This window comes from Neoarius graeffei, chromosome 8, assembly GCF_027579695.1.
Source record: "Neoarius graeffei isolate fNeoGra1 chromosome 8, fNeoGra1.pri, whole genome shotgun sequence".
In the NCBI taxonomy this organism is placed as follows: Eukaryota; Metazoa; Chordata; class Actinopteri; order Siluriformes; family Ariidae; genus Neoarius; species Neoarius graeffei.
This window is the reverse complement of record NC_083576.1, coordinates 12,173,106-12,199,082: the sequence shown is the minus strand read 5'-3', so window position 1 is coordinate 12,199,082 and position 25,977 is coordinate 12,173,106. Positions and strand designations below refer to the sequence as shown.

At 41.9% G+C, this 25,977-nt stretch overlaps 1 protein-coding gene across 1 annotated transcript in view; it reads right to left on the bottom strand.

Annotated features, from left to right (window-relative positions):
• The window catches only part of fstl5 (follistatin-like 5), a 427,630-nt gene that overhangs the window by 318,052 nt on the left and 83,601 nt on the right, over positions 1 to 25,977 (bottom strand). Inside the window, exon 5 of the mRNA XM_060926685.1 lies at positions 5,718 to 5,966. Coding sequence (XP_060782668.1) covers positions 5,718 to 5,966 — 249 coding nt within the window. The remainder of the gene's footprint in view (positions 1 to 5,717; positions 5,967 to 25,977) is intronic.

Below are 25,977 nucleotides of genomic sequence, written 5' to 3'. Positions count from 1 at the left end.
ATTCTCATCCCAGCCGCTTCACACTCGACTGCAAACCGCCCCAGTGCATGCTGAAGGTCCTGGTTTGAAGAAGCCAACAGGACAACATCATCCGCAAAAAGCAGAGATGAAATCCTGTGGTTCCCAAACAGGATTCCTTCCGGCCCCTGGCTGCGCCTAGAAATTCTGTCCATAAAAATTATGAACAGAACCGGTGACAAAGGGCAGCCCTGACGGAGTCCAACATGCACTGGGAACAGGTCTGACTTACTGCCGGCAATGCGAACCAGACTCCTGCTCCGTTCGTACAGGGACCGGACAGCCCTTAGCAAAGAGCCCCGAACCCCATACTCCCGAAGCACCCCCCACAGAATACCACGGGGGACACGGTCGAATGCCTTCTCCAGATCCACAAAGCACATGTGGACTGGTTGGGCAAACTCCCATGAACCCTCGAGCACCCTATGAAGGGTATAGAGCTGGTCCAGTGTTCCGCGACCAGGACGAAAACCGCATTGTTCCTCCTGGATCCGAGGTTCGACTATTGGTCGAATTCTCCTCTCCAGTACCCTGGAGTAAACTTTCCCTGGGAGGCTGAGAAGTGTGACTCCCCTATAATTGGAGCACACTCTCCGGTCCCCTTTCTTAAAAAGAGGGACCACCACCCCAGTCTGCCACTCCAGAGGCACTGTCCCCGACCGCCACGTGATGTTGCAGAGGCGTGTCAACCAAGACAGCCCCACAACATCCAGAGACTTGAGATACTCAGGGCGGATCTCATCCACCCCCGGTGCCTTGCCACCGAGGAGCTTGCAAACCACCTCAGTGACTTCGGCTTGGGTAATGGACGAGTCCACCTCTGAGTCATCAGCCTCAGTCTCCTCAGTGGAAGACATGACGGTGGGATTGAGGAGATCCTCAAAGTATTCCTTCCACCGCCCGACAATGTCCCCAGTCGAGGTCAACAGCTCCCCACCCGCACTGTAAACAGTGTTGGCAGAGTACTGCTTCCCCCTCCTGAGGCGCCGGACGGTTTGCCAGAATTTCTTCGAGGCCGACCGATAGTCCTTCTCCATGGCCTCCCTGAACTCCTCCCAGTTCCGAGTTTTTGCCTCCGCAACTGCCCGAGCTGCAGCACGCCTGGCCTGCCGATACCCGTCGGCTGCCTCAGGAGTCCCGGAGGTCAACATGGCCCGATAGGACTCCTTCTTCAGCTTGACGGCATCCCTTACTTCCGGTGTCCACCACCGGGTTCGGGGATTGCCGCCACGACAGGCACCGGAGACCTTGCGGCCACAGCTCCGAACAGCTGCATCCACAATGGAGGTAGAGAACATGGTCCACTCAGACTCAATGTCCCCCGCCTCCCTCGGAAGCTGGGAAAAGCTCTCCCGGAGGTGGGAGTTAAAGACCTCCCCAACAGAGTGCTCGGCCAGACGTTCCCAGCAGACCCTCACCATACGTTTGGGCCTGCCAGGTCTGTCCAGCTTCCTCCTCCGCCAGCGGATCCAACTCACCACCAGGTGGTGATCAGTTGACAACTCAGCCCCTCTCTTCACCCGAGTGTCCAAGACATAGGGTCGGAGATCAGATGACACGACTACAAAGTCGATCATCGACCTCCGACCTAAGGTGTCCTGGTGCCATGTGCACTTATGGACACCCCTATGCTCGAACATGGTGTTCGTTATGGACAAACTGTGACTAGCACAGAAGTCCAATAACAAAACACCACTCGGGTTCAGATCGGGGAGGCCGTTCCTCCCAACCACGCCCCTCCAGGTGTCACTGTCATCGCCCACGTGAGCATTGAAGTCCCCCAGTAGCACAATGGAGTCCCCAGTCTGAGCACCCCTCAGTACCTCTCCCAGGGACTCCAAGAAGGCCGGATATTCTATACTGCTATTTGGCCCGTAGGCACAAACAACAGCAAGAGCCCTCTCCCCAATCCGAAGGCGCAGAGAGGCGACCCTCTCGTTCACTGGGGTAAACTCCAACACATGGCGGCTGAGCTGGGGAGCTATAAGGAAGCCCACACCAGCCCGCCGCCGCTCACCACGGGCGACTCCAGAGAAGTGGAAAGTCCAGCCCCTCTCGAGGAGCTGGGTTCCAGAGCCCAAGCTGTGCGTGGAGGTGAGCCCGACTATCTCTAGCCGGTACCTCTCAACCTCCCGCACAAGCTCAGGCTCCTTCCCCCCCAGCGAAGTGACATTCCATGTCCCAACAGCCAGCCGCTGTGTCCGGGGATCAGGTCGTCGAGGCCCCTGCCTTCGACTGCCACCCAATCCACACTGCACCAAACCCCTACTGCTACCTCTGTGGGTGGTGAACCCACAGGAGGTCGGGCCCACGTCGCCTCTTCGGGCTGAGCCCGGCCGGGCCCCATGGGCAAAGGCCCGACCACCAAGCGCTCGCATACGAGCCCCAACCCCAGGCCTGGCTCCAGGGTGGGGCCCCGGCTGCGTCCTACCGGGCGACGTCACGGTCCTGGATTTTTTCTCCATAGGGGTTTTTTTTGGTGAACTGCTCTTGGTCTGGCCTGTCACCTAGGACCTGTCTGCCTTGGGAAACCCTAACAGGGGCATAATGCCCCCGACAACATAGCTCCTAGGATCATTCAAGCACACAAACCCCTCCACCACAATAAGGTGGCAGTTCTAGGAGGGGTGGAAAAAATTGTGAAGTTACAGAATTTGACAGAGTAAAAAGTGGAAAACTTTTTACTCTGTCAAATTCTGTAACTTCACTTCCGTTGGCTAAATTTTGAAATCTCTGATTACAAAATGAATTGACATCCAGGCTTATGTCCATTTTGCTATGCCACATACTGTAGCTCTCCAAAAACCTCATCAAAGTGTGACATTTACTGTGTGAGGAAATCATACTAGTTAAGGCCTCTGCATGCTCTTGTGACAAGGCTTTCGCAGATAGCTTTTCGCAGACAGTTGTAATTTATCGTTGAGCGGGGAGTAATAGGCGTGCACGATGTTATTCACTGCCACAAAGCAAGGGGGCGCGAAGTCGCGAAATCGCTAGGAGTAGTTGGTGGGTGTGGTTAGTGGAGTGTTTATCCTCCGGTTACTTATAATGACTAGAACTGGAGTCGTATAGATGTACGTACTTCCTCACTTCCTCGATCAACTGCTCTTTGTGCTGCTCCATCTTTGCTCGTGTTTTTAAAAATGGCGGTCGTGAAAACAAACCAAACCGGGAAAGTAGGGAAGCGGAAGTGCGTGTACAGCGGATGTAGATTGGACCAATCAGAGCCCTCTTGTCTGCGACGCTGTCTGCGAGGCTTCTGCGGTGGTCACAATTTTTGGGAGGTGCGCGCAGAGCGTCTGCGAAGGTGGGGGGGGCTACGCAGACACTGTCTGCGACGCTATCTGCGGGGACTGGGTTGTTAGCATAAATTGGCCTTTAGCCCTATGTTCATACCAACAATAGAAAGATGCCTTTTCAAAATAGATGTGCTCAACATGGACCAACAACTCCAAAGGTCTGGCTTGAATAATTCCTTGGACCGATCCAATGATGCAACTTTTTTTTTTTTTTTCAGTTCTCCACTCACTACTTTAGTTCCTTCCTACACTTACTTCCCAATTACTGTTTGACACAAAATTTTACTTTGCAAATCTGCCGACAGAGCTAGTACAAAGCTAGTATGAAGCCTCACATGTAATTTCTAAATTAAACAAACAATATTCACACTCATTAAACACGTTTTTTTTTTTTTTTATCTGTAGCCTATTTACTAAAATGGGGCAGTCGAGCAGTAACGTTAGTCCAACACAGTTCCACATAAAGGCAGCAATAGCCATGGTGCGGTTGGAGTCTTGTTCTCAGACTTGACTCAATTTTCTTTAGTGCCCTTAGCAAAAAGTAGTATACTTAAAGTTCATTTTATTAAGTATGCTTCAGTATGAGTATAAGTATAGCAAGTATACTACAGACCATGTACTTTTAGTGTACTAGAAAGTATACAAATTTAATACTTTTTCGGACTAAATTGGAACATTTCAAGTTTATAAAAGTATACTTTAAAGTTCATTTTAAGTTTGCAAAAGTACACTCATCTATATACTATCAATGTACTTGGTATATCCCTCTTGCATGCTTAAAGTATACCACAAGTACACTTATCAATATACTTCTTTTTTTGGGCTTTTTTCACCTTTATTGGATAGGACAGTGTAGAGACAGGAAATGAGCAGGAGAGGGATCAGGAAATTACTTTGGGTTGGAATCGAACCCAGGTCCCCAGATTTATGGTATGGCGCTTTAGTTGACTGAGCCACAACACCCCTTAGTTACATACTTCAAGTCCCTATTTTTAGTTTATTATCGTATACTTTAAGTATACTGTTATAAACGTTGGTTATTTCACTAGTTTACTTGTTATACTTTAAGTTTGCTTGGCATATTACTTGTAGCTTACTATTTATATACTGGAAATATACTCCTTAATGTATTCTTAAAGTTTACTCATACTGTATGTACACAAGAGTGTGATGCATTTACAAAATCACAAGACAGAATGTTGAAAACAAGTTTGATATATTTTCAAACATTTCAAAAATAAAGACCTATGAAATCAAGTCCTTCCTTACTGGAGAAATTGATCAATAAAGTCAAGTCAAAAGTTTTTCTGTTTTTGTGTATGATTTTAAGGTACATAAAGATAATGCAATTGAGCACACATACTATATACTGTAAAGTTTTAAACTCCAGCATTATATTATATTAATATATAAATTAAATGTTAAGCATGAGTCAATGACTTGACCTTATTATGCACTTGGAGCAAGATATGCTAAGTATTAGTACTTTGTGGCAGAAAAACGTGAAAAGTATACTAAAGTATACGTTTTAGTATTACAGTATAAGTCTTAGTATTAATGTACTTAGTCTTAGACTTTTATTTATACTTTTCAAGTATACTTCACTATACTATTCTTAAGTATATAAAATATAGTTTATAAAAAGTCAACTTCAAGTATACTTCTGCAGTTTTAGTAAAAAATAAGTATACTCATAGTACACTTGAATAAACTTCTTTTTGCTAAGGGTGACTTGGACTTCAACACTGAGGGACTCGAGACTGGACTCGGACTTGAGGTTTAGTGACTCGACTACAACGCTGGTTTCTTCTAATCATTGATGCAAATTGTGTTTTCACTCTGCTGCACAAAAATAACTAAATGAAATAAAACAGCACAAATTTACTGGAACAAATGATCACTGTTTTGAGACAAATCTGAGTTAATACTGTGTATGACCATCATGCAGGGCAATATCTACAGCTAAAACAAACTCTTGGAAGATGATGAATAATTAGAGACTATTAGAGCAGACCTAATGAGCAGAACAGATGTCATCCACACTGTGAAACAGATCAAATGTGATTTGGCAAAGCGTGAATGAGCGTGGCAGGAGAGGCAGATTGAGAAGATTATGGCAATGAGAGGGCTTTCAATAAGAGACCTAGCCATCTCCGCCAATGGTGCACTTTTCCCCTACTTCTTTCCTCGACTTTTCTTTAACTCACCACTTGATTAGAATTTGGATTGAACATCCTAAAGTCTGCCACCTCAACAGAGTAGAACTTTTTATTTAACAATGTGAATAATCTTACTTGCTGATGTATCTTGTTATTGAATGATATAGTTGTGTACATTGATAACTGGCATTGTACTGTACATACCTAATGTTTGATTTGCAAATGCAGTCTTCTTCCTCACCTTTATAGAAGCATTCTTCGCTGTGTATAATGGTGATTCTTTGACGGGCAAGACACGAGGCTCGGTGCAGCTCACAGTGGTTCTGGTACAGTTTCCCATTAGATCCACATACAGGTTTGTAGTGCGGCTTGCAGTGCTCCAGACACTGGCACTCTCCCTGACCGGTCACATGGTCCACCACGCAGTGCTTCCCCAGACCACAGTACTTATGTTCACAGGCATTTAGGAAGCTGCTGTGACTAAACAAGCCTGCAGAGACAAAAAAAAAAACAAAAAAAACAATGATTTCTTTATGATAAACTTTTGTCACTAGATAATACATGCTCACAAAGTTGTTACAAGTCAGCAAATGATATCACTTGCCTTGTCATTGAATTGTCATGTGCATTTGCATATGCAAATATCTTACATGAAGAAGGAAAATTAATCATTTGGAAAAATGGTGATCATTTTTTCAGTAATTGGGAATAATAGTGAATAGTCTTTGGTCATTTGGAATACTGATGATTGGTGGTTGGTTATTGGGAACAAGGTTGATCAGTCAATAGTCGTTGAGAATAATGATCATCAGTGATTGGTTGTTGGGAACAATGCTGATCAGTGACTGGTCAGAGCACCACACAGTCAGGCTTTACACACTGGGAATGAGTCAAGCACACATGCTCCCTCTCTCTCTCTCTCTCTCATTATCTCTAGCCGCTTTATCCTTCTACAGGGTCGCAGGCAAGCTGGAGCCTATCCCAGCTGACTACGGGCGAAAGGCGGGGTACACCCTGGACAAGTCGCCAGGTCATCACAGGGCTGACACATAGACACAGACAACCATTCACACTCACACCTATGGTCAATTTAGAGTCACCAGTTAACCTAACCTGCATGTCTTTGGACTGTGGGGGAAACCGGAGCACCCGGAGGAAACCCACGCGGACACGGGGAGAACATGCAAACTCCGCACAGAAAGGCCCTCGTCGGCCACGGGGCTCGAACCCGGACCTTCTTGCTGTGAGGTGACAGCGCTAACCACTACACCACTGTGCCGCCCCACAAACAAAAATATCCTCACTAATTTGCCAGCACAAGTTATGAATTGAGTTCATGGGCCACTTTGAATGCACAAGCTTGGTTACTTAAAAACCAATGGCCTGATGGTTAGAGAAGCAGCTGTGGGACCAAAAGATTACAGGTTTGATTCCCTGGACCAACAAGCATGGCTGAAGTGCCCTTGAGCAAGGCACCTAACCCCAGGCTGCCCTAGGTATGTTGCTCTAGATAAGATCGTCTGCTAAATGCCATTAATGTAAAGTGTATTTAGTGCTGGATAACATGACACCACTGCAGCTGATATTGAGCGATGCAGAACATGTTGCAAAGGTTCAACAGACAGGTCATCCATAAAAGTTACACTTTCCAAGCTGTTCAAACCACCTAGACAGGTACTGCTTCTGTTCGATTACCTTTTATCCCTCTTCTTGAATCTTTAGTTTATATGGGACAGTGTGGCTTTTAGAGAGGAGGAAAGCACAAGGTCCACTCTGGTGGAAGCATCAGACCTGATCAGTCGTAAACAGATGTGACAGGTGGGGAAATACACAGGCTCTGAAACCACCGAACCGAGAAGAATCAGACAACAGAATGCTACTGAAATAGTGACTCATCTCATCCAGAGATCACTGGCCAATCAAGCTGCTTCCTTTTAGATTCAACCAGAAGAACCAAGCTCCAAAGATTGGTTTCAGAGCTGCGCTCCTAAATTCACCATGTTGATCATGACACTTATGACACAATGAGGCTTTGACAGTCATGTTAGTTAATTTTTTTTCAAAAAGTTAAAATTTTAACAAAAAGGCCAGAAAGGATGATAATATATACAAAAGGATTTTTGGTGTCAAACTCACTTCAAACATTTCAACAACTGGACAATTTACCAGGACGTCCAACTGTACAACAACTTACTGTGTCTACTATCTGCTTTTATCATTAATTTGACTTAATGTGTCATTAATTTTAGTTCCTATCCTGTTATTTCAACATATAATTCTGACTCTTCACACTTAAATGGATGGTCATGGCAGTAATTTTTACCGAAATCTGAAGAACCTCACCCAAACAAACAAACAAACAAACAAACAAACAAACAAACAAACAAACAAACAAACAACCAAACAAACAAATATAAAAGGAGTTGAATTTTCAGTTCTTAAACATGTCAACAGGGGGCGGCACGGTGGTGTAGTGGTTAGCGCTGTCGCCTCACAGCAAGAAGGTCCGGGTTCGAGCCCCGTGGCCGGTGAGGGCCTTTCTGTGCGGAGTTTGCATGTTCTCCCCGTGTCCGCGTGGGTTTCCTCCGGGTGCTCCGGTTTCCCCCACAGTCCAAAGACATGCAGGTTAGGTTAACTGGTGACTCTAAATTGACCGTAGGTGTGAATGTGAGTGTGAATGGTTGTCTGTGTCTATGTGTCAGCCCTGTGATGACCTGGCGACTTGTCCAGGGTGTACCCCGCCTTTCGCCCGTAGTCAGCTGGGATAGGCTCCAGCTTGCCTGCGACCCTGTAGAAGGATAAAGCGGCTAGAGATAATGAGATGAGATGAAACATGTCAACATTTCAACATCTGGATTACTGGCTTACGATCTGGCAAACAGATACAATAAGAATGGTAAGCTTATGTTCAATTATTAATGTTAATTATTCTATCCAGATTCAAAAGTAAGTAACATAATTTGTTCTCACTTTTATAGGGATGTTCTCTCACTCTCACTGTTTCTGATGAAGTATTCAGCAAATTTTTCCGTCTGCTAGTTTTGATGCTATGATTCACGGGAAACTTTGAAGTGAGTTTTCATAGCTTTACCTCATGCATCTCATTATCTCTAGCCGCTTTATCCTGTCCTACAGGGTCGCAGGCAAGCTGGAGCCTATCCCAGCTGACTACGGGCGAAAGGCGGGGTACACCCTGGACAAGTCGCCAGGTCATCACAGGGCTGACACATAGACACAGACAACCATTCACACTCACATTCACGCCTACGGTCCCTTTTTTTTCCAAATCAAACTGATTCATGTAAATAAATAACTATTTTCGAATAGAATAACTATTTTAGCTGAGTTGATGAAAAATATTGAGATCTTAGTGGTTGGAAGGATATTAAAAAAAAAACGAAAGTCAGAAACGCGATTGTCAGTTTCAATCCAATCCAATGTGAATTGTTTATTGGATGTGGCTCACACAGTTTTTTCGAGGTTCGCCTTGAAAGCTGTGACTATTAATCGAAATAATCATTTATATTCTTTTATATAAACACTTTTTTATATATTTTCCAGTACTTTTGAGAAATACAAAGGCCTACAGCACACAAAGAAGGTATTAGAAATAATCTTTTATTACTTTATTTTGATAGCGAATGGTAGATGTGAATGATATTCAATGCTTATTTATGCGTATTTTAAAATTAACACTGATTTCTCCTTCTTTGTGATGTATAAATGAGAGTTAAGATCAGCTTTACGTTGCACAAATAAAGCGATTTGGTGAAACTTTGAAGAAGAGAGTGTACTGATTTAACATTTTGTCCTAATTGGCATAATTAATACCAAATTAAGCATGAATTTACATCATATGTTTTTCCTAATTTTTTTAACTTTGTATTCAGTATACAACTTCGATGTAAATATCTTGAAAAATAGAAAAGTTATTAAGAAAAAACATTTGATCTCATTGGTTAATGGGGCCCATTTTGGACTATGTGACCCTCATACAGAATATTACGGCAATTTTCTAAAAATTAAGCCTTTTTTTTTATCTTTGATTTGTAACATCTCAAGAACGGATACACATATTTTAATTCTGTAAAAGGTATGTTGTTCTGCATTCAACTCTGAATTCAATGAGAGCAGTTCCAAGCAATTTGGACTGTATTTGAATTTTCACCTAATATGCCTAATAATAATAATAATAATAATAATAATAATAATAATAATAGTTTATGAAGTCTCTGAGTTTAAGGCTGCTGATTTTCAATGGGTTTGTGTGTGGGGGGGGCATGAATGTATGATTGCAATTTTAACTCCACGTTTTCTGTATTTTTATGTATTCTCTGGCTTGTACTGTTCAATAGCCTTGTATCTCTTTTGTGTTGAGAGCTCTTTGGACTCCCTCATGGAGGAGATTTTACATGTGTCTCATATTTCAACATTTTTTTTTTTGAGAGAGTCTTTGCAATTTGTTGTATTTATTTAAAATATTCTTTGTCAGTGTCAATTTGTAGCCACATACAGTATAATTCTGAAATAAAACTTATTTAATGAGTACAAATTTATTACAAGGCGGCATGGTGGTGTAGTGGTTAGCGCTGTCGCCTCACAGCAAGAAGGTCCGGGTTCGAGCCCCGGGGCCGGCGAGGGCCTTTCTGTGTGGAGTTTGCATGTTCTTCCCGTGTCCGCGTGGGTTTCCTCCGGGTGCTCCGGTTTCCCCCACAGTCCAAAGACATGCAGGTTAGGTTAACTGGTGACTCTAAATTGACCGTAGGTGTGAATGTGAGTGTGAATGGTTGTCTGTGTCTATGTGTCGGCCCTGTGATGACCTGGCGACTTGTCCAGGGTGTCCCCCGCCTTTCGCCCGTAGTCAGCTGGGATAGACTCCAGCTTGCCTGCGACCCTGTCGAAGGATAAAGCGGCTAGAGATAATGAGATGAGATTTTTAGTTGTTTTGAAACTGAAATTAAAATCTCATCACGGATTATGATCTTTGTAATAATATATACATTTGTACCGAGTGCCTGAAGATAACCGAACATCAAACAACCAACATGGAATAGCCCATGGAATAAGCTGTAAAATATTTTATTTTCAATAGAAATCCTTTAATGCGATGCATGCGCTCATGTGGTAAACCTGCCACAGAACTGAGAGAACCCTGCAGATGAAATGCTCCTGCTGCATCAATGGCATTCAAACCAAGTAAGCTTTTCAGATGAAATATGCATGATGATCAGACGCCCAGGTGCTATCAACTCATCATCTCTTTATAGACCAGACAGAAATCTGAGCTCCATTTGAAAGCCCTGTACTGCTGATCCTTCAAAAAAAATGACTCATGATACGACTCGCAGTCTTTACCTTCAGCGCACTCAGCTTGTCTGGACAGTCATTGTTTACTTTAATCCAGAATGCACACAGTACGACCTATTTCTTTATACAAAAAAAGGATAATGATCAAGCTCAGTTGTTGTGCTCTCTGGCAAAAGAAATGAATAATTGAACTTTTTTAGTCGTCCTACTGTTTTGATTTATTTTCCAAGAGTTCTGTCATTTCTTTGTATTTTGTTCTGGAAACTAAATTCATCCCCTTCAAACAGCCTACTTGTACTCCTACTTATATTTCTCTCAGTGGTTGAAAAAAAAAAAGATTTTATTATGTAATTCAGCCATTTCGTATGCTGAATGAAACTGTAAATATTAAATGATTTTTTTTATCTTGTAAAGCCATATTGTAAAGGAAGAAAACCTATGAGTTGTACCGATGAAGGGCACAAAAGGCTATCATTACAATGCACACCATGTCACCCTGCAGCTAAATGACAACAAAGACAAATGACTAATTTAGTGCAAGTGATTTGTCATTGGGTGAATGATGTTACTTGTAAAAATTATATTTAGCCACAGTCGTTTCTCTTGTCTCAGATGACCTGGTCGTTCAAAGCAATGTCACCAGATCTGTGCAAAACAGGATTTTTACAAGGAGAATAGAAAATTATAATAATACCTCAATCATAATATAGAGAGGATATTACATGGTTGTATGAAGATATGGAGTTTATCTTCAAGTGGGGGGCGGCACGGTGGTGTAGTGGTTAGCGCTGTCGCCTCACAGCAAGAAGGTCCGGGTTCGAGCCCCGTGGCCGGCGAGGGCCTTTCTGTGTGGAGTTTGCATGTTGTCCGCGTGGGTTTCCTCCGGGTGCTCCGGTTTCCCCCACAGTCCAAAGACATGCAGGTTAGGTTAACTGGTGACTCTAAATTGACCGTAGGTGTGAATGCGAGTGTGAATGGTTGTCTGTGTCTATGTGTCAGCCCTGTGATGACCTGGTGACTTGTCCAGGGTGTACCCCCCCTTTCGCCCATAGTCAGCTGGGATAGGCTCCAGCTTGCCTGCAACCCTGTCGGACAGGACAAAGCGGCTAGAGATAATGAGATGAGATGAGATCTTCAAGTGGTGAATGTATAAATCGTGAGTGAGTGAAGCGAATGAGTGAAATATTTTTCAACACAAGAATATTAAACTTCATATCTTCATTCCATCATCAGAATCAGAATTACTTTATTAATCCCCGGATGGAAATTCAAAATTGCAACCAAGCTCCTGAATCAAGGAAGAAGTAAATATGTCTAAAAATAGAAGATAAAATAGTCCTTAAAAAAGAATAAATAAAAATAAAATTAATTTAAATAAGTTCAATAACTTAAGTAAAAGCAAAATGAAGTGATTTTATATACAAATGATTCCTAAATACATATATTGCATATCATGTAATGTTCCTTATATTATATGGACACATCCAGGAAAAAAAAAATCGCAAGTTAATCAAAAGAATTTTAATTTTGAGCCAGTTTGCCATTTTGACAATGCGCATCCAGTCAGCGGGAGAGTGAAACATCAGGAATTATTATACATACAGGACACTTTTTCAATGGAATAAAAACACGTATTCTGTTCCCTTCTAGCAGGTTTATTGATGGCATTACATGTAATATTGTTATCATATCGCTTATCCTCCATGTATTACTCCACTCTCCTCAATGGAGAATGAGCATGCAATATTGTTATGTTATTGCACATTGTCAAGACAACATGACATCACATATCAGAACTGATACAAAGATCAAATGACAAAACTTTTCGGCTGCACATGTGCACAATCATTTCTTTGTTGGCCGGGAAAGAGAGAAGATCCAGTGCTAGGTTTAAACACTAAATAAATGAACTGAAAACTGAAACTAAAGACACGATGAACACCCAAAAGGCTACCAAAACTTCATTATATATTCTTCATGCATATTTACAAGAGAAAAAATATATAGATAGTAGATAGTATCAGGTAAACCAACAGATATCAAAAAACTGGAAAAGAGACACGTCAGAGATGTAAAACTTTTGCGCTAGTGAATGACTGACAATTTGTACACAAACATGGCTGCGAGGGTTGCTTCATTAAAAGAGTCAGATTTAAAGCAGAAGATTAAAAGCAGAAGATATATTTTGAAAGAGCAAGATGTGTTGAACTCCCGAAAGGCTACCAAAACTTCACTGGATATTCTTCACGCATATCTACTCTAAATTGTCTAGAGGTGTGAATGGTTGTTTCCCAGGCCCTGAAATGGGAGGGTTGCAGCAGGAAGGGTGTAAGGCAGGAAGGCTCCAATTAATATGACAGGATAGGGTCCACATGGACTCTGACATGGCAACAATGTTGGACAAGGGATAAGATGATGACGTCAATGCCCAAAAAAAAATGAATTTATGGTCTTCAATATAGAAGGAGCCATCATGGTGACAAGGTCAAATAGGTCAAGGAATTCATGCATCTTGGCAGTAACATTGCCTCCACTAATAGCGATGTAGAACTTCGCCTCAGCAAGGCATGGAAAGACCTTAACAGCCTCGACAAGGTCTAGAAATTCAACCTGAAACACAACTTTTTTTCAGCCACTGTTGAGTCAATCCTGGTTTATGGATCAACTACTTGGACCTTGACTGCAAAGCTGCAGTCATCACTCGATGGGGTTTTTACACACATGCTGCGAGCGGCTCTAAATGCCACCTGGACAGATCACCTCACAAATAGCTCTGCGGTAATATCCCTCCATTATCCGTCACCATCTGAGAGAGGAGGTTGCAATTTGCCGGCTATTGCTGGCACAGCAAAGAAGAACTATCTAGCGACCCCCTTCTGTGGCAGCCCAAGCAGGAAATATTTATTGAGCATTTTGGAAGGAGTCTCCAGTGTCGATGTTTTGTAACTGTCAGAGGTAAAGTTGTAACCTTGAAGACTAAGGTTTTTGTGCTTTCTGATTTCTCAGTAACATGACAAGCTACTTTTTTTTGGGGGGGATCTTATTCACATCATGAGAGAGAATACATAGAGTCTAGTGAGGGAATGAGATGGTGTAACATCAGTGCTAACAGGAACTAACTTTTCATCTCATCTCATTATCTCTAGCCGCTTTATCCTTCAACAGGGTCGCAGGTAAGCTGAAGCCTATCCCAGCTGACTACGGGCGAAAGGCGGGGTACACCCTGGACAAGTTGCCAGGTCATCACAGGGCTGACACATAGACACAGACAACCATTCACACTCACACCTACGCTCAATTTAGAGTCACCAGTTAACCTAACCTGCATGTCTTTGGACTGTGGGGGAAACCGGAGCACCCAGAGGAAACCCACGCGGACACGGGGAGAACATGCAAACTCCGCACAGAAAGGCCCTTGCCGGCCACGGGGCTCGAACCCGGACCTTTTTGCTGTGAGGCGACAGCGCTAACCACTACACCACCGTGTCGCCTGAACTAACTTTTGTAACATGAAATGTAACTATAAATGGACACAAATTGAAATGGATAAAATATGATTCTGAATTGTGTTGGGTCACATTACACGCCCTAGAGACTTTCATTCCTTCTGTAATCAATTTTACAGATTTGTGGACATTTAGATTATATATTCCTGACTGTGTCCATATTAGTTCATGTATTTTTGTATAACTAATCCCTCTCAGTTAAAACTGTTATTGTAATAAAGGCTTGTAGTGAGCTTAAACACACTGGTTACACATGAGCTTTCTAGAATCCTAGAGCATTCTGGGGCATATGTATTGGCTATAGTGCTTTTACTGTATATATCCAATGCAATTAGCAAAGATTTGAAGTAATGGACAGGTAGGTTTATGAGAACAGAGAGGAAGTCTCTGACTGTAATTTGCACAATTGTTCTCGTCTCAGCTCTCTCCATCTTTTGTAATAGAGTCATTTTATAGTTAAAGTGTGAGCATAAAGCATTACATCTCCTCTGAACATCATCCCTCACACCCCACTCCATCTCCCTCCAAGATGCGAGTCTCAGCCCATCTGATGTTTTCCGAAAGCATGGCAACAGCCTCCTTTGGGATTTTGGGTAATGTAGTAAACAACAGTAGGCAGCTTTCAGGTCTGCCCACCATTGCCTGTTTTAAAAAAACAAAAGACGTTGCCCACTAGCAACAACAGAAAACAAACCTGAATAAACAACTGGCAATAATGCTCTAAACTCCTCATGAAAGACAACGTAAATCCCAACTCTACCACCAGCTCTGTCCTCAATATCAGTGTGTGATATCACAACACTTTCATCACCCAACAGGACACGTTTTCACATGGATGACATGGAAATATTTATAGCATAAATGTTATTTTTAGTTATCAGTAAAAACCAGATCTCATTTGTGAATATCAAGTGTGAATCAGATTCTACTAAATATTTATGTACCCATTCTCAATGAGTTTCATTTATTATTTTTAAAAGTAAGATTGTGTATACATGTTTACGGAAGCCGCGAGAGGCCCTTCATATAATCTTTTTTTTATTCACCTTGTTATCCCGAGATAACGACATAATTAATTCAGGATGTCGAGAAAACAACACAACTAATTCGAGATCTCGAGAAAACAAAACAATTATTCCGTGATCTCGAGAAAACAAGACAATTATTCCGTGATCTCGAAAAAACAAAACAATTATTTCATGATCTCGAGAAAACAGCTGAGATTTCTAGCAGAGCTGCGCCCCCTGTGGGTCAGACAACGAAGACTTAGAAATTGGCGGACATGTAACAGAGCAGAAATGGCATTTTACGATGGCTTTTTAACCCCTGATCAAAATATTGACTTATTAGGTGATCGATTATTCCAGACATTCTAATGACCAAAGTTGCGTCTATACAGAATGAGAAATAGCCCCAAAGTTAGCATATCACAAGTCTCTTGGCGCACCTGAATGAACCATTTCTCAGCTGTTTACTCGAGATCATGAAATAATTGTTTTGTTTTCTCGAGATCTCGAAATAATTGTCTTGTTTTCTCGAGATCTCGAATTAGTTGTGTTGTTTTCTCGAGATCCTGAATTAATTATGTCGTTATCTCGGGATAACAAGGTGAATAAAAAAAAGGATTATATGAAGGGCCTCTCTCGGCTTCCGTACATGTTTGTACAGGACAAAACAAACAAAACTTCTCCATCAGATTTAAAAATGTTTCAGTGCTACTGTACGTTTCTTTGTAATTATAACTGTCACTAGGCATATCAGACGCTCACTGTCCGTGCTGTTAAAATTGTCCATGCAGACGCTCATCTAAGTTTCCAAACCTGTCATTCCTTAACTTTTGAATATCTTCTATTGTAAATACTATCATTATAAAGCTTATAACCTCTGCTTTCGAAAGAAATTCATCTCGTTAAGATCTGTTCAGTACTTTGGGAGTAAGGGCAGGTTGAAGTTGGTATAACAAAGTACACACTCCGCTTGCGTGACGTCAGGAAACTGCCGGTGCTTTTTCTTTTTGAGTCACAGGAAAGTTGTCAGGCTCTCCAGCTCTTCTCATCGGTTTCCGACTAGATTACTCATGAATCTCAATCAAATAACTTCTATAGGGATGTTCTCTCACTCTCACTGTTTCTGATGAAGTATTCAGCAAAATTTTCTGTCAGCTAGTTTTTATGTTACAATTCACAGGAGACTCTGAAGTGAGTTTTCGTAGCTTTACCTACTTTTTTTTTTCAAATCAAACTGATTCATGTAAATAAATAACTATTTTAGAACATACTGTGACTGTAGTTGTTTTGATGAAAAATATTGAGAGCTTAGTGGTCTGAATGAGATTTAAAAAAAAATGGAAGTCAGAAACGCAAGTGTCAATTTCAATTCAATTAATTGGAATTGTTTATTGGATGTGGATCAGACAGCATTTTCGAGGTTCACCTTGAAAGCTGTGAATATTAATCGAAATAATCATTTATATTATTTAATAAAAAACACTAGTAGGCTCTACTTTTGAGAAATTCAAAGGCCTACAGAGCACAAAGAGGGTATTGGAAATAATATTTTATTACTTTTGTATTGAGTGTACTGATTTAATATTTTACATAATTAGCATAATTAATACAAATTAAATACTAATTTGAGTAATTTGTTTTTACTAATTTTTCAAACTTTGTATTAAGTAGACAACCATCTATGTGCCTGCTTATTTCCATGCAAATATCTTGAAAAATAGAAAAGTTATTAAGAAAAAACATTTGATCTCATTCATTAATGAGGTCCATTTTGGACCATGTGATCCTCATATACAGAATATTATGGCAGGGTTTTTTTTTAAATTAAGCTGGGGTTTTTTTCAGTCTTTGAGTTGTAATATCTCAAGAATGGACAAATATATTTTAATTTGGTAAAAAAGTGCGTTGTTTTGCATTCATTTCTGAATTCAATGAGAGCAGTTTCAATCAATTTGGATTCAATTAGAATTGTCACCTGATATGCCGACTGTAAATCAGCTGTAAATTCACAGAAGAGCTGATTTGCATTTAGTGCCGCCCACAAAACTCCATAAAAGGCAAAATTCACAGAGAGCTAACAACAAAATGGTGGCTAAACAGTGAAAGAGCGCCTACCAAGTGTGGCATTTGCTAAATCTTCCAGCAACACAGTCAGCCATCATTTAGTTTTGGCCAGGAATTGATAATCACATCACCAGTTTTTCTTTGGCTGATTAGACACAAGGTTCACCATCACTCTTAGTAGAGCCTTAGGCTACATCCACACGACAACGGCAACGAGATTTTTTTTTTTAAATATCGCATCCACATGGGCAACGGATCAGTAAAATATCAGGTTCATATGGCAATGCAACGCTTGCTGAAAACGATGCAATTAACATGCCACACCTCTAGGTGCGCTGTAAGACGGTCCCATCGGAGACACCAGAACAATAGAAGAAGTATACGCATGCGCATAAACCCCTTCTTCTGTAGCATCAGTCACATAAAGTTTTGATTATTAATCAGTAGCGTAAAACGAAAGACACGGAAAGAGGAATGAATGGGGGTAGATGGAAGCCGGTACGCCAACATTCTGATATCCTCCAGAATTCTTTAATGGTCCGGAATAAATTGAATGATACATGTTGATGGATTACTTTGTTCTTCTACGCCCTTTTTGAGGAATGTATTGTCGGACTTAAACCAACATCTGAAGATGTGAGATCGCTCCTTTTTTTTACTATTTTTGCTGGCAGGATTGTTTTTGTTTTTGGAAAGTGCACGGGCAGTGCGCGGTTTGGTTATACTCAGTACTTCCGCAGTGTTTGGACTAAAGACTCTGCCCTAAGGGCTATTCTCTCACTCTCTCTCTCACTTTGCACCATTACACGATAAATATTCACAGTGAAAATATTTTGTAAGCGCGTTTCATGAACCAAGTTATAGGATTTGTTGACAACTTGCATCGAGTTCGTTACACTTCTACCCGGTGTGAAGCACTGACAGTCATGTGGTTGTGACGTCATCGTAAACAAATCCGTTCTACTCATCCAGACGACTTCGCAACAGGGCCATTGCCAGATTTTTCCACTCTGGAACCCGTTCTCAAAAGAGTTCGTTTTGGGGCACCCAAAACGCCGGTGCCGTGTGGACGCCAGGCCGAAACGATAAACAATTTTATCAGATTCACCTGAATCCGTTGCCGTGTGGACAGGGCCTTACTCAAGGGCCCTTCAGCCAGTCCTGATCATCCAGGGAATCAAACCAGCAACCTTTTGGTCCCAAAACTGTTTCTTTAACCATTAGGCCATGGCTTCCCCTTAACTACCATAGACACACACAAACTCTTCATCCTATTATAGCGTGCCATTACTTTTTTTCATAATTGAATAGATTATTAAATAAATAATTTTCCTTAATTCATGGATTTGTTCTGGACTGCTTTCTTTCAGGTCATTAATATGAAATGACTGAGTTTCATGAAATTTTCATTACATTTGTGTGTACTTGAATAAATAAGCGGTTTAAATTTGAGAGTGTACTCTGTGTAAAAAAAAAAATGCAGTAATTCTTTGCAATTTGCAAGATTTGAAGCAAATCAATCAATATTTAGATAGCGAGGCTTCTTTTACATTAATTTACACACACTCGAGAGCTCTCAGGAGCTTTTTTCCCGCTTGTAAATTCTCCTACAACCATAAATAAGACACAATGTTTGATATTTCTGTGCACATATCTCCTGAATACCAAAAGACTTGATTTGCCCACAGGTTTTGTGTGATATCAGCCATTTTATAGACGAGCTATTTTAATATCTGCCAAACAAAATTGTACAGGATTAGATTTGTGACAAAAAGATGGAATGTAATTTTGAAGTGACATGGGATCCAATCCAAAACATGAGCTCTATTTTTCAAAATGAAGAGCTGCCTTTGTTTGCACCATTCTCCGATTAAGCTTTGCAGTTCAGAAATTGCCTCCAGAGTTGTGAACACCGCTGTGAAGCTATAGAAGGATTTCATTTTACCACTTTTCAAATTACTACTGGGTATTGCTAACAGTCTCTGTGATAAACTTGAGAAAGCCAACTGTTTTGGTCTTAGATCTATTTTCAAACTGACTTATGATTGATCATATAAAGATGTTTTAGACATGGCCAATCTACAGACACTTGAACACCGACAGTCATGCCATTCCTTGTCCTTGGTTTATCAAGCCTTAGTCTCGACCTGTGGTCCGAACTACATAAAGGAACTTTTTCAAATACCACAAAGCCATTATAATTTAACAGGGGGTAACCTCATACTAGCACAACCAACACTGAACAGCAAATGGACTCACAGATCATTTACCCATCTGGTGACTCATATGTGGAACAATCTCCCTACAGAACTGAGACATCTTGATTCTTTAATCAAGTTTAAAAAGCACCATAAAGAAAATTAATCTTACTCATGGCACATTGTGCAAATGTAATATTTGTGATCAATAGAAGGAAACTGCATTTAGTTATATTCTCAATTTGATTATTTGATATTTACCTATCAAGTCAAAGTCCCTTCCACACCAGGATCTGGCCTTCCCAGGCAGTCTGCTGTCCCAGTCCTAACCACCTCTTTGAGGCACATGGGTGTGGTGCCGATATCCATTTCAGTAGCCCTCAGCCTCTCGCCTATACAGCTACGGTTACAGTGGGGGGCTAGTCCTCTGGTAACCACAAGAGTTTGACTTCCCTACTCACATCTGTATTGCAGCATGCCTCACCAGATGGCAGGAGGTACCATTTTTATGATGGTCTTTGGTATGACCCAGCCTTAAGTAGAACTCATGATCTCCCGCTTGAGAGGTGGACACGCTAACCACTAGGCCAACATGTGGTTGATCTTTGCCTATGATAGTAGTTTGTTTTTATATTTTTGATTTAGATCTTTTATTAGTTCAAATGTATTTGTTACGAGTCTTTGACTCATTGTACATCTCATCTCATCTCATCATCTCTAGCTGCTTTATCCTGTTCTACAGGGTCGCAGGCAAGCTGGAGCCTATCCCAGCTGACTACGGGCGAAAGGCGGGGTAGACCCTGGACAAGTCGCCAGGTCATCACAGGGCTGACACATAGACACAGACAACCATTCACACTCACATTCACACCTACGGTCAATTTAGAGTCACCAGTTAACCTAACCTGCATGTCTTTGGACTGTGGGGGAAACCGGAGCACCCGGAGGAAACCCACGTGGACACGGGGAGAACATGCAAACTCCGCACAGAAATGCCCTCGCCAGCCACGGGGCTCGAACCCAGGACCCTTTTGCTGTGAGGCGGCAGTGCTAACCACTACACCACCATGTCGCCCCTCATTGTACATATCGATGATAAATAAAACTATGATTGACTGAGTCACCTTTTGCTTGCTCACTGTGCGGTTTTCATTTCTGCAGCTCAAGTTTTCAGTTCAGCTTCAGACAAAATCTAGAGTGGGTGTGTTTTACAAGAAAAAAAAAAGTCTCCATTGGAGTGACTCACTGAGAAAACCTTTCACATGGTCAAATTCTGACCTTTTCACAACCACCAAGTTCTAGATTTTTGAAAAAGTTTACAATTCCATCTACTTCTGAAATAACATTACTGACAATTTTTAATGGATAATACATTTACGAGTTATCAGCATTTGTCTTTGTCTAATCACCTGAGGTGAAGGTCCCTCACAGCATTTAACTACAAGCAAATCAATCAATCATCTCATTTCATTATCTCTAGCCACTTTATCCTTCTACAGGGTCGCAGGCAAGCTGGAGCCTATCCCAGCTGACTACGGGCGAAAGGCGGGGTACACCCTGGACAAGTCGCCAGGTCATCACAGGGCTGACGCATAGACACAGACAACCATTCACACTCACGTTCACACCTACGGTCAATTTAGAGTCACCAGTTAACCTAACCTGCATGTCTTTGGACTGTGGGGGAAACCGGAGCACCCGGAGGAAACCCACGCAGACACAGGGAGAACATGCAAACTCCACACAGAAAGGCTCTCGCCAGCCACGGAGCTCAAACCCAGGACCTTCTTGCTGTGAGGCGACAGCGCTAACCACTACACCACCGTGCCGCCATCAATCAATCAATCAATCAATCAATAAAAAATAAATAAATAAAATTTAAAAAAAGAAAATAAAAATTCTGCTCATTGTGAGGTTGCCCGGACCAGTTTTAAATGTTATAATTTTATTGTGGCAGTTGTATACACTGTTCTACTATCAAAAGGGCTTTCATTGTGCTGTCTGCTTTATATCTTTACCAATATTATTGTAGAGAGGTGTGAATGACTTGCCCATTCAAGGACTCCCTTTTCCCATCACCCTGCTCACCAGCAGCAAAACACAGTGTGACGATAATCTACACACAGAAACCCAGCAGTCCATCCATTATCCATAACCACTAATCCTATGCAGGGCTGCAACCTATCCCAGCTGACTATAGACGAGAGGCAGGGTACACCCTGGAAAAGTCACCAGATCATCACAGGGCTGACACATAGAGACAAACAACCATTCGCAGTCACACCTACAGTCAATTTAGAGCTACCAATTAACCTAACCTGTATGTCTTTGGACTGTGAGGGAAACTGGAGCACCCGGAGGAAACCCACGCAGACACGGGGAGAACATGCAAACTCCACACAGAAAGGCCCCTGTCGGCCACTGGGCTCAAATCCAGAACCTTCTTGCTGTGAGGCGACAGTGCTAACCACCACCGTGTTGCCAAAACCCAACAGTGTCCTGACTAATTACAGATTTGCAGCGATAAAATATTTAATTTGTTTATCCTGATTGAAAATGTGTGATTAGTCGATTTCCATTCCACCAGCGCCAGAACACAAGCCTCCACTGTCTTCATTTTGTAAGTGTGTAAGATTGACATGTTGTTTATTTGCAGTAATCCAGTGATCATCACCATCATCATCAATATTTCTGCCAGGGGCTAGAGAACATGCATACAACATTGAACAGGGATAATCCATAGTCAGCACAAGGGAAAATGTGTAAGAAAACCAGGGAAGAACATTAGAAGGCATTAGAGAAAACAATTTAAAATGAACAAGGTTTTACGATGAGAGAAGGAAACACAAGGGTGCGTTTAGTTTATAAGGACAGATTAAACAATGGTTTAACATAGAAGACCTGGAGACAATCAGGAAACACACCAGTGACAGAATTGGGCAGAGAATGGCCAGAAAGAAAATCAATATCGAGTGAACTGAAACCAAAAACATCATGAGAATACCATCTGTACGTATGTTTGTATAGCGTGTTTAAGAGCCCTTCTCAGTTTTGATGTTGATGTGACTTCCCAATGGTATCAAGAACTACAAGGATTACAAAGTGAACTGATCGAGGCTCATATCTGTTTCACTGCGACAGGTAGCGATTGAAAAAAACTGATTAAATTATGCCATTCACTGTATGAGAAACTCCGACATTGCTAGCAAGGTTTTAGAGATCTGTTTTTGTTTGTTAAACTGTTAATCTTTGCAGACAGACAGGCAAAACAAGATTAGAAAATAGCCAAAATAAAATCATTTCAATTACATTACAGGCATTTAGCAGATACTCTTATCCAGAGCGACATACAACATACCCAGAGTAGCCTGGGGAGCAGTTGGGGGTTCAGTGCCTTGCTCACAGGCACTTCAGCCATTCCTACTGGTCCAGCGAATTGAACCAGCGCCGTTTTGGTCCTAAAGCTGCTTTGCTAATCATTCGGCCTATTTCGAATAACGTTTGTTTTTGTTTTTTTTAAAGTAGAGACATGACCATGAGGGTGGCACGGTGTTGCAGTGGTTAAGATTATTGCCTCACAGGAAGCAGGTTCTAGGTTTGAACTGGGGCCTTTCTGTGTAGAGTTTGCATGTTCTCCTTGTGTCTGTGAGGGTTTCCTTCAGGTGCTCGGGTTTCCTCCTATTCTTGGGTTTCAGTCACGTGATTTTTCTCAGCGATTTCACTTCCGGTAAAACAGCTGGTGGTCTAGCAAACCAGAACGGTTGCCGTAGTGCAAACAACTAGCCATAACTTATCAGAGTATGCTCATAATCTAGATGCCACTGATCGCTTTAGATATATTCAGAAGATTGCTATGTGCAATGGAATCGACCCCTACGGTCTGGGAAAGAAGGATTTGTCATACGATCTCGAAAACTACCCTTCAGTCGAGTTTCCCGACATCTCGAACTATCTGGTGTTGCAGACATCCTTCTACACCGCAAAACAGATGAAAGTGTGGAAGAGTATGGAGGATTACAACTTCTTGGTATGTGGCTGGGTAAAGGACTTCGGTATCAAGTCACTACCGAATGAATCCTGTATTGTTTTTGCCCGTGTAAGTATGTTTTTTTTAAGCTTTTCGTTCATGTCTTTACAACGAAGCGCTGCAAGTTGAAGTGTAAACAAACAACAGTTGGCTTGGTTCTCACTTGTGTTGGCTCTTATCTCTGAGGTAAATCCTTCACAAAGATCATCAGAAACCCCTTTAAAGACCTGGATCTTAGTTAAATAAGACGGAGAAGTGATCACGGCGCATTGTAACTGTATGGCTGGGGAAGAATTTTGTCACGACCTTCATGCATATGGACTTTGTGAGGAGTAAACAAAGAAACAGCTGGGGACTTTAGCGCTTCGTGACTAAAAAAAAGTACCATTAAATAACGACACATAGCAAGAAAAGTACTTGGAAAACACTAAGGACATAGCTGAGAGGGAGATACAAACCTTTCACCAAGTGATCACTGCAAACTCGAGCAGGCTTCGATTTCAGTGAGAGGTTCAAAAGCCACTTTTCTCAACGTCTTTTTTGTGAAATCCTGTGTTCGTTCACCCTTTTTTATTAGTTCACGGGGAACCCTGAAGAAACTTTTATCAGTTTCACAGTTTAATCGATTCGAACAACCTAAATCAACTCAACCGTTAGGCATTTTTCATGCGAGCAATGCACCTTCTCTGTACAAACGCTTTGTCAACTGAGCTTTGGTTGACCACCAGCTAAAGTTTTGCATAACTAATGAGGCAGATGTGACATCACGTGAAACCCAAGAATAGTCCAAAGACATGCAGATTAGGTCAACTGGCTACTCTAAATTGCCCATAGAGGTTTTCGACCCACGTGACCGTTGCCATGTCAACAAGTAGCCGGCGCCATTTTGACGGTCACAAATATGGCGACTACCGGTAGCGATACACTGTTGATCATGATGAAGTCTCATTGTCGAGTATTTTATCCGGCCTAGATGACGCGAGTAAGAAGCGATATCACCAGAAAATCAATGATGCTGGTGTATGTGATCCGTACACGTTACCAGGCTATCTTTTTCTGGCTTTGCAGCGCTGCAGCACGGGTGATCTTCCTGACCTGCAGTCAGGCGTGTGGGAAATACCAGGGAAAAAACATAAAAGAAAAAGGAGCGAGATGCAGAAAACACCTTCACTATCCAGCGACGTAGGGCATTTACAGGGCGAGCAGAGGGAGAGGTATTTGCAAAAATTGAGGTTAGCAAGCTTAGAGAACGACGTTTACCTGCTTCCACCAGGATTGTTCACTGACGTACGGAAGTACACCAAGCCCTCGTCTTTACCTGACTTCGGCCCACATGATCTGTATACCTATGTCGTTAAAAACCAGGCTGGGTAACATGCCTACATCAGCGGGTCGTCCCTGGAGCCGGTGGTCGCCATCTTATTACAGCTAAGGTTTGTTCACATTTTCATTTACTTTCGGTCCTCAGGATAAACAAAATGTTATTAAATGTCATTGAAATAACTTCTTAGTCTGTTGAGACATGGCCCGTTATAAATTTGCTGTTACCAGGCAATGACCAAGAACTGTATTATTAGGGTCGGTGTAGTTGTAACAGTGCACTAGCAGCTAGCTGTTATCACTAGCTAATGTCAACAACAGTAGCTAGTATGTTACTGTAGCAATGTTTACGTTCAGTCATTTGGATGACTGTTAAAACCTTTCAGTCTCAAGTTTTTCCTTTACTGTATTTACTAGTTTACTGAGCTAGCGCGCTCACTCTCAGCCTGCCCGAGTGCGCTAGCTCAGTAAACTAGTAAATACAGTAAAGGAAAAACTTGAGACTGAAAGGTTTTAACAGTCATCCAAATGACTGAACGTAAACATTGCTACAGTAACATACTAGCTACTGTTGTTGACATTAGCTAGCTTGACCTTCAAAATGGCGGACACCGGGGCGTCACATCACCTGTGACGTCACGTCGAAATCCTCTATAGGTGTGAATTTGAGTGTGAATGGTCGTATGTCTTTCTGTGTTAGCCCAGGGATTGACTTGCGACCATTCCAGGGTGTACCCCCGCCTCTCACCCCCAGTGACAGCTGGGATTGACTCCAGTTCTTCTATGACCCATGATGGATAAGCAATACAGAAAATGAATGAATGTCAAAGCATATTATTGTTCAGCAGTGTTCAAAACATAGCAACATCTGACAGGTTTTCCCAGTCTGCCTCATATTTGTTTAACAGCAGACGGTGCAACAGTTTGTCATCTTAAGCGCTAGTTTTCTGCCTATAATTTATTAAAGATGAAAGGCAACTTCAACAGCAGCAGCAGCATGTTTCCTTCTCCTTTATTCATTCCCATTTGATTTGGTTTAAAAATGTTGAACATCTATTATGCCATTGTTGTG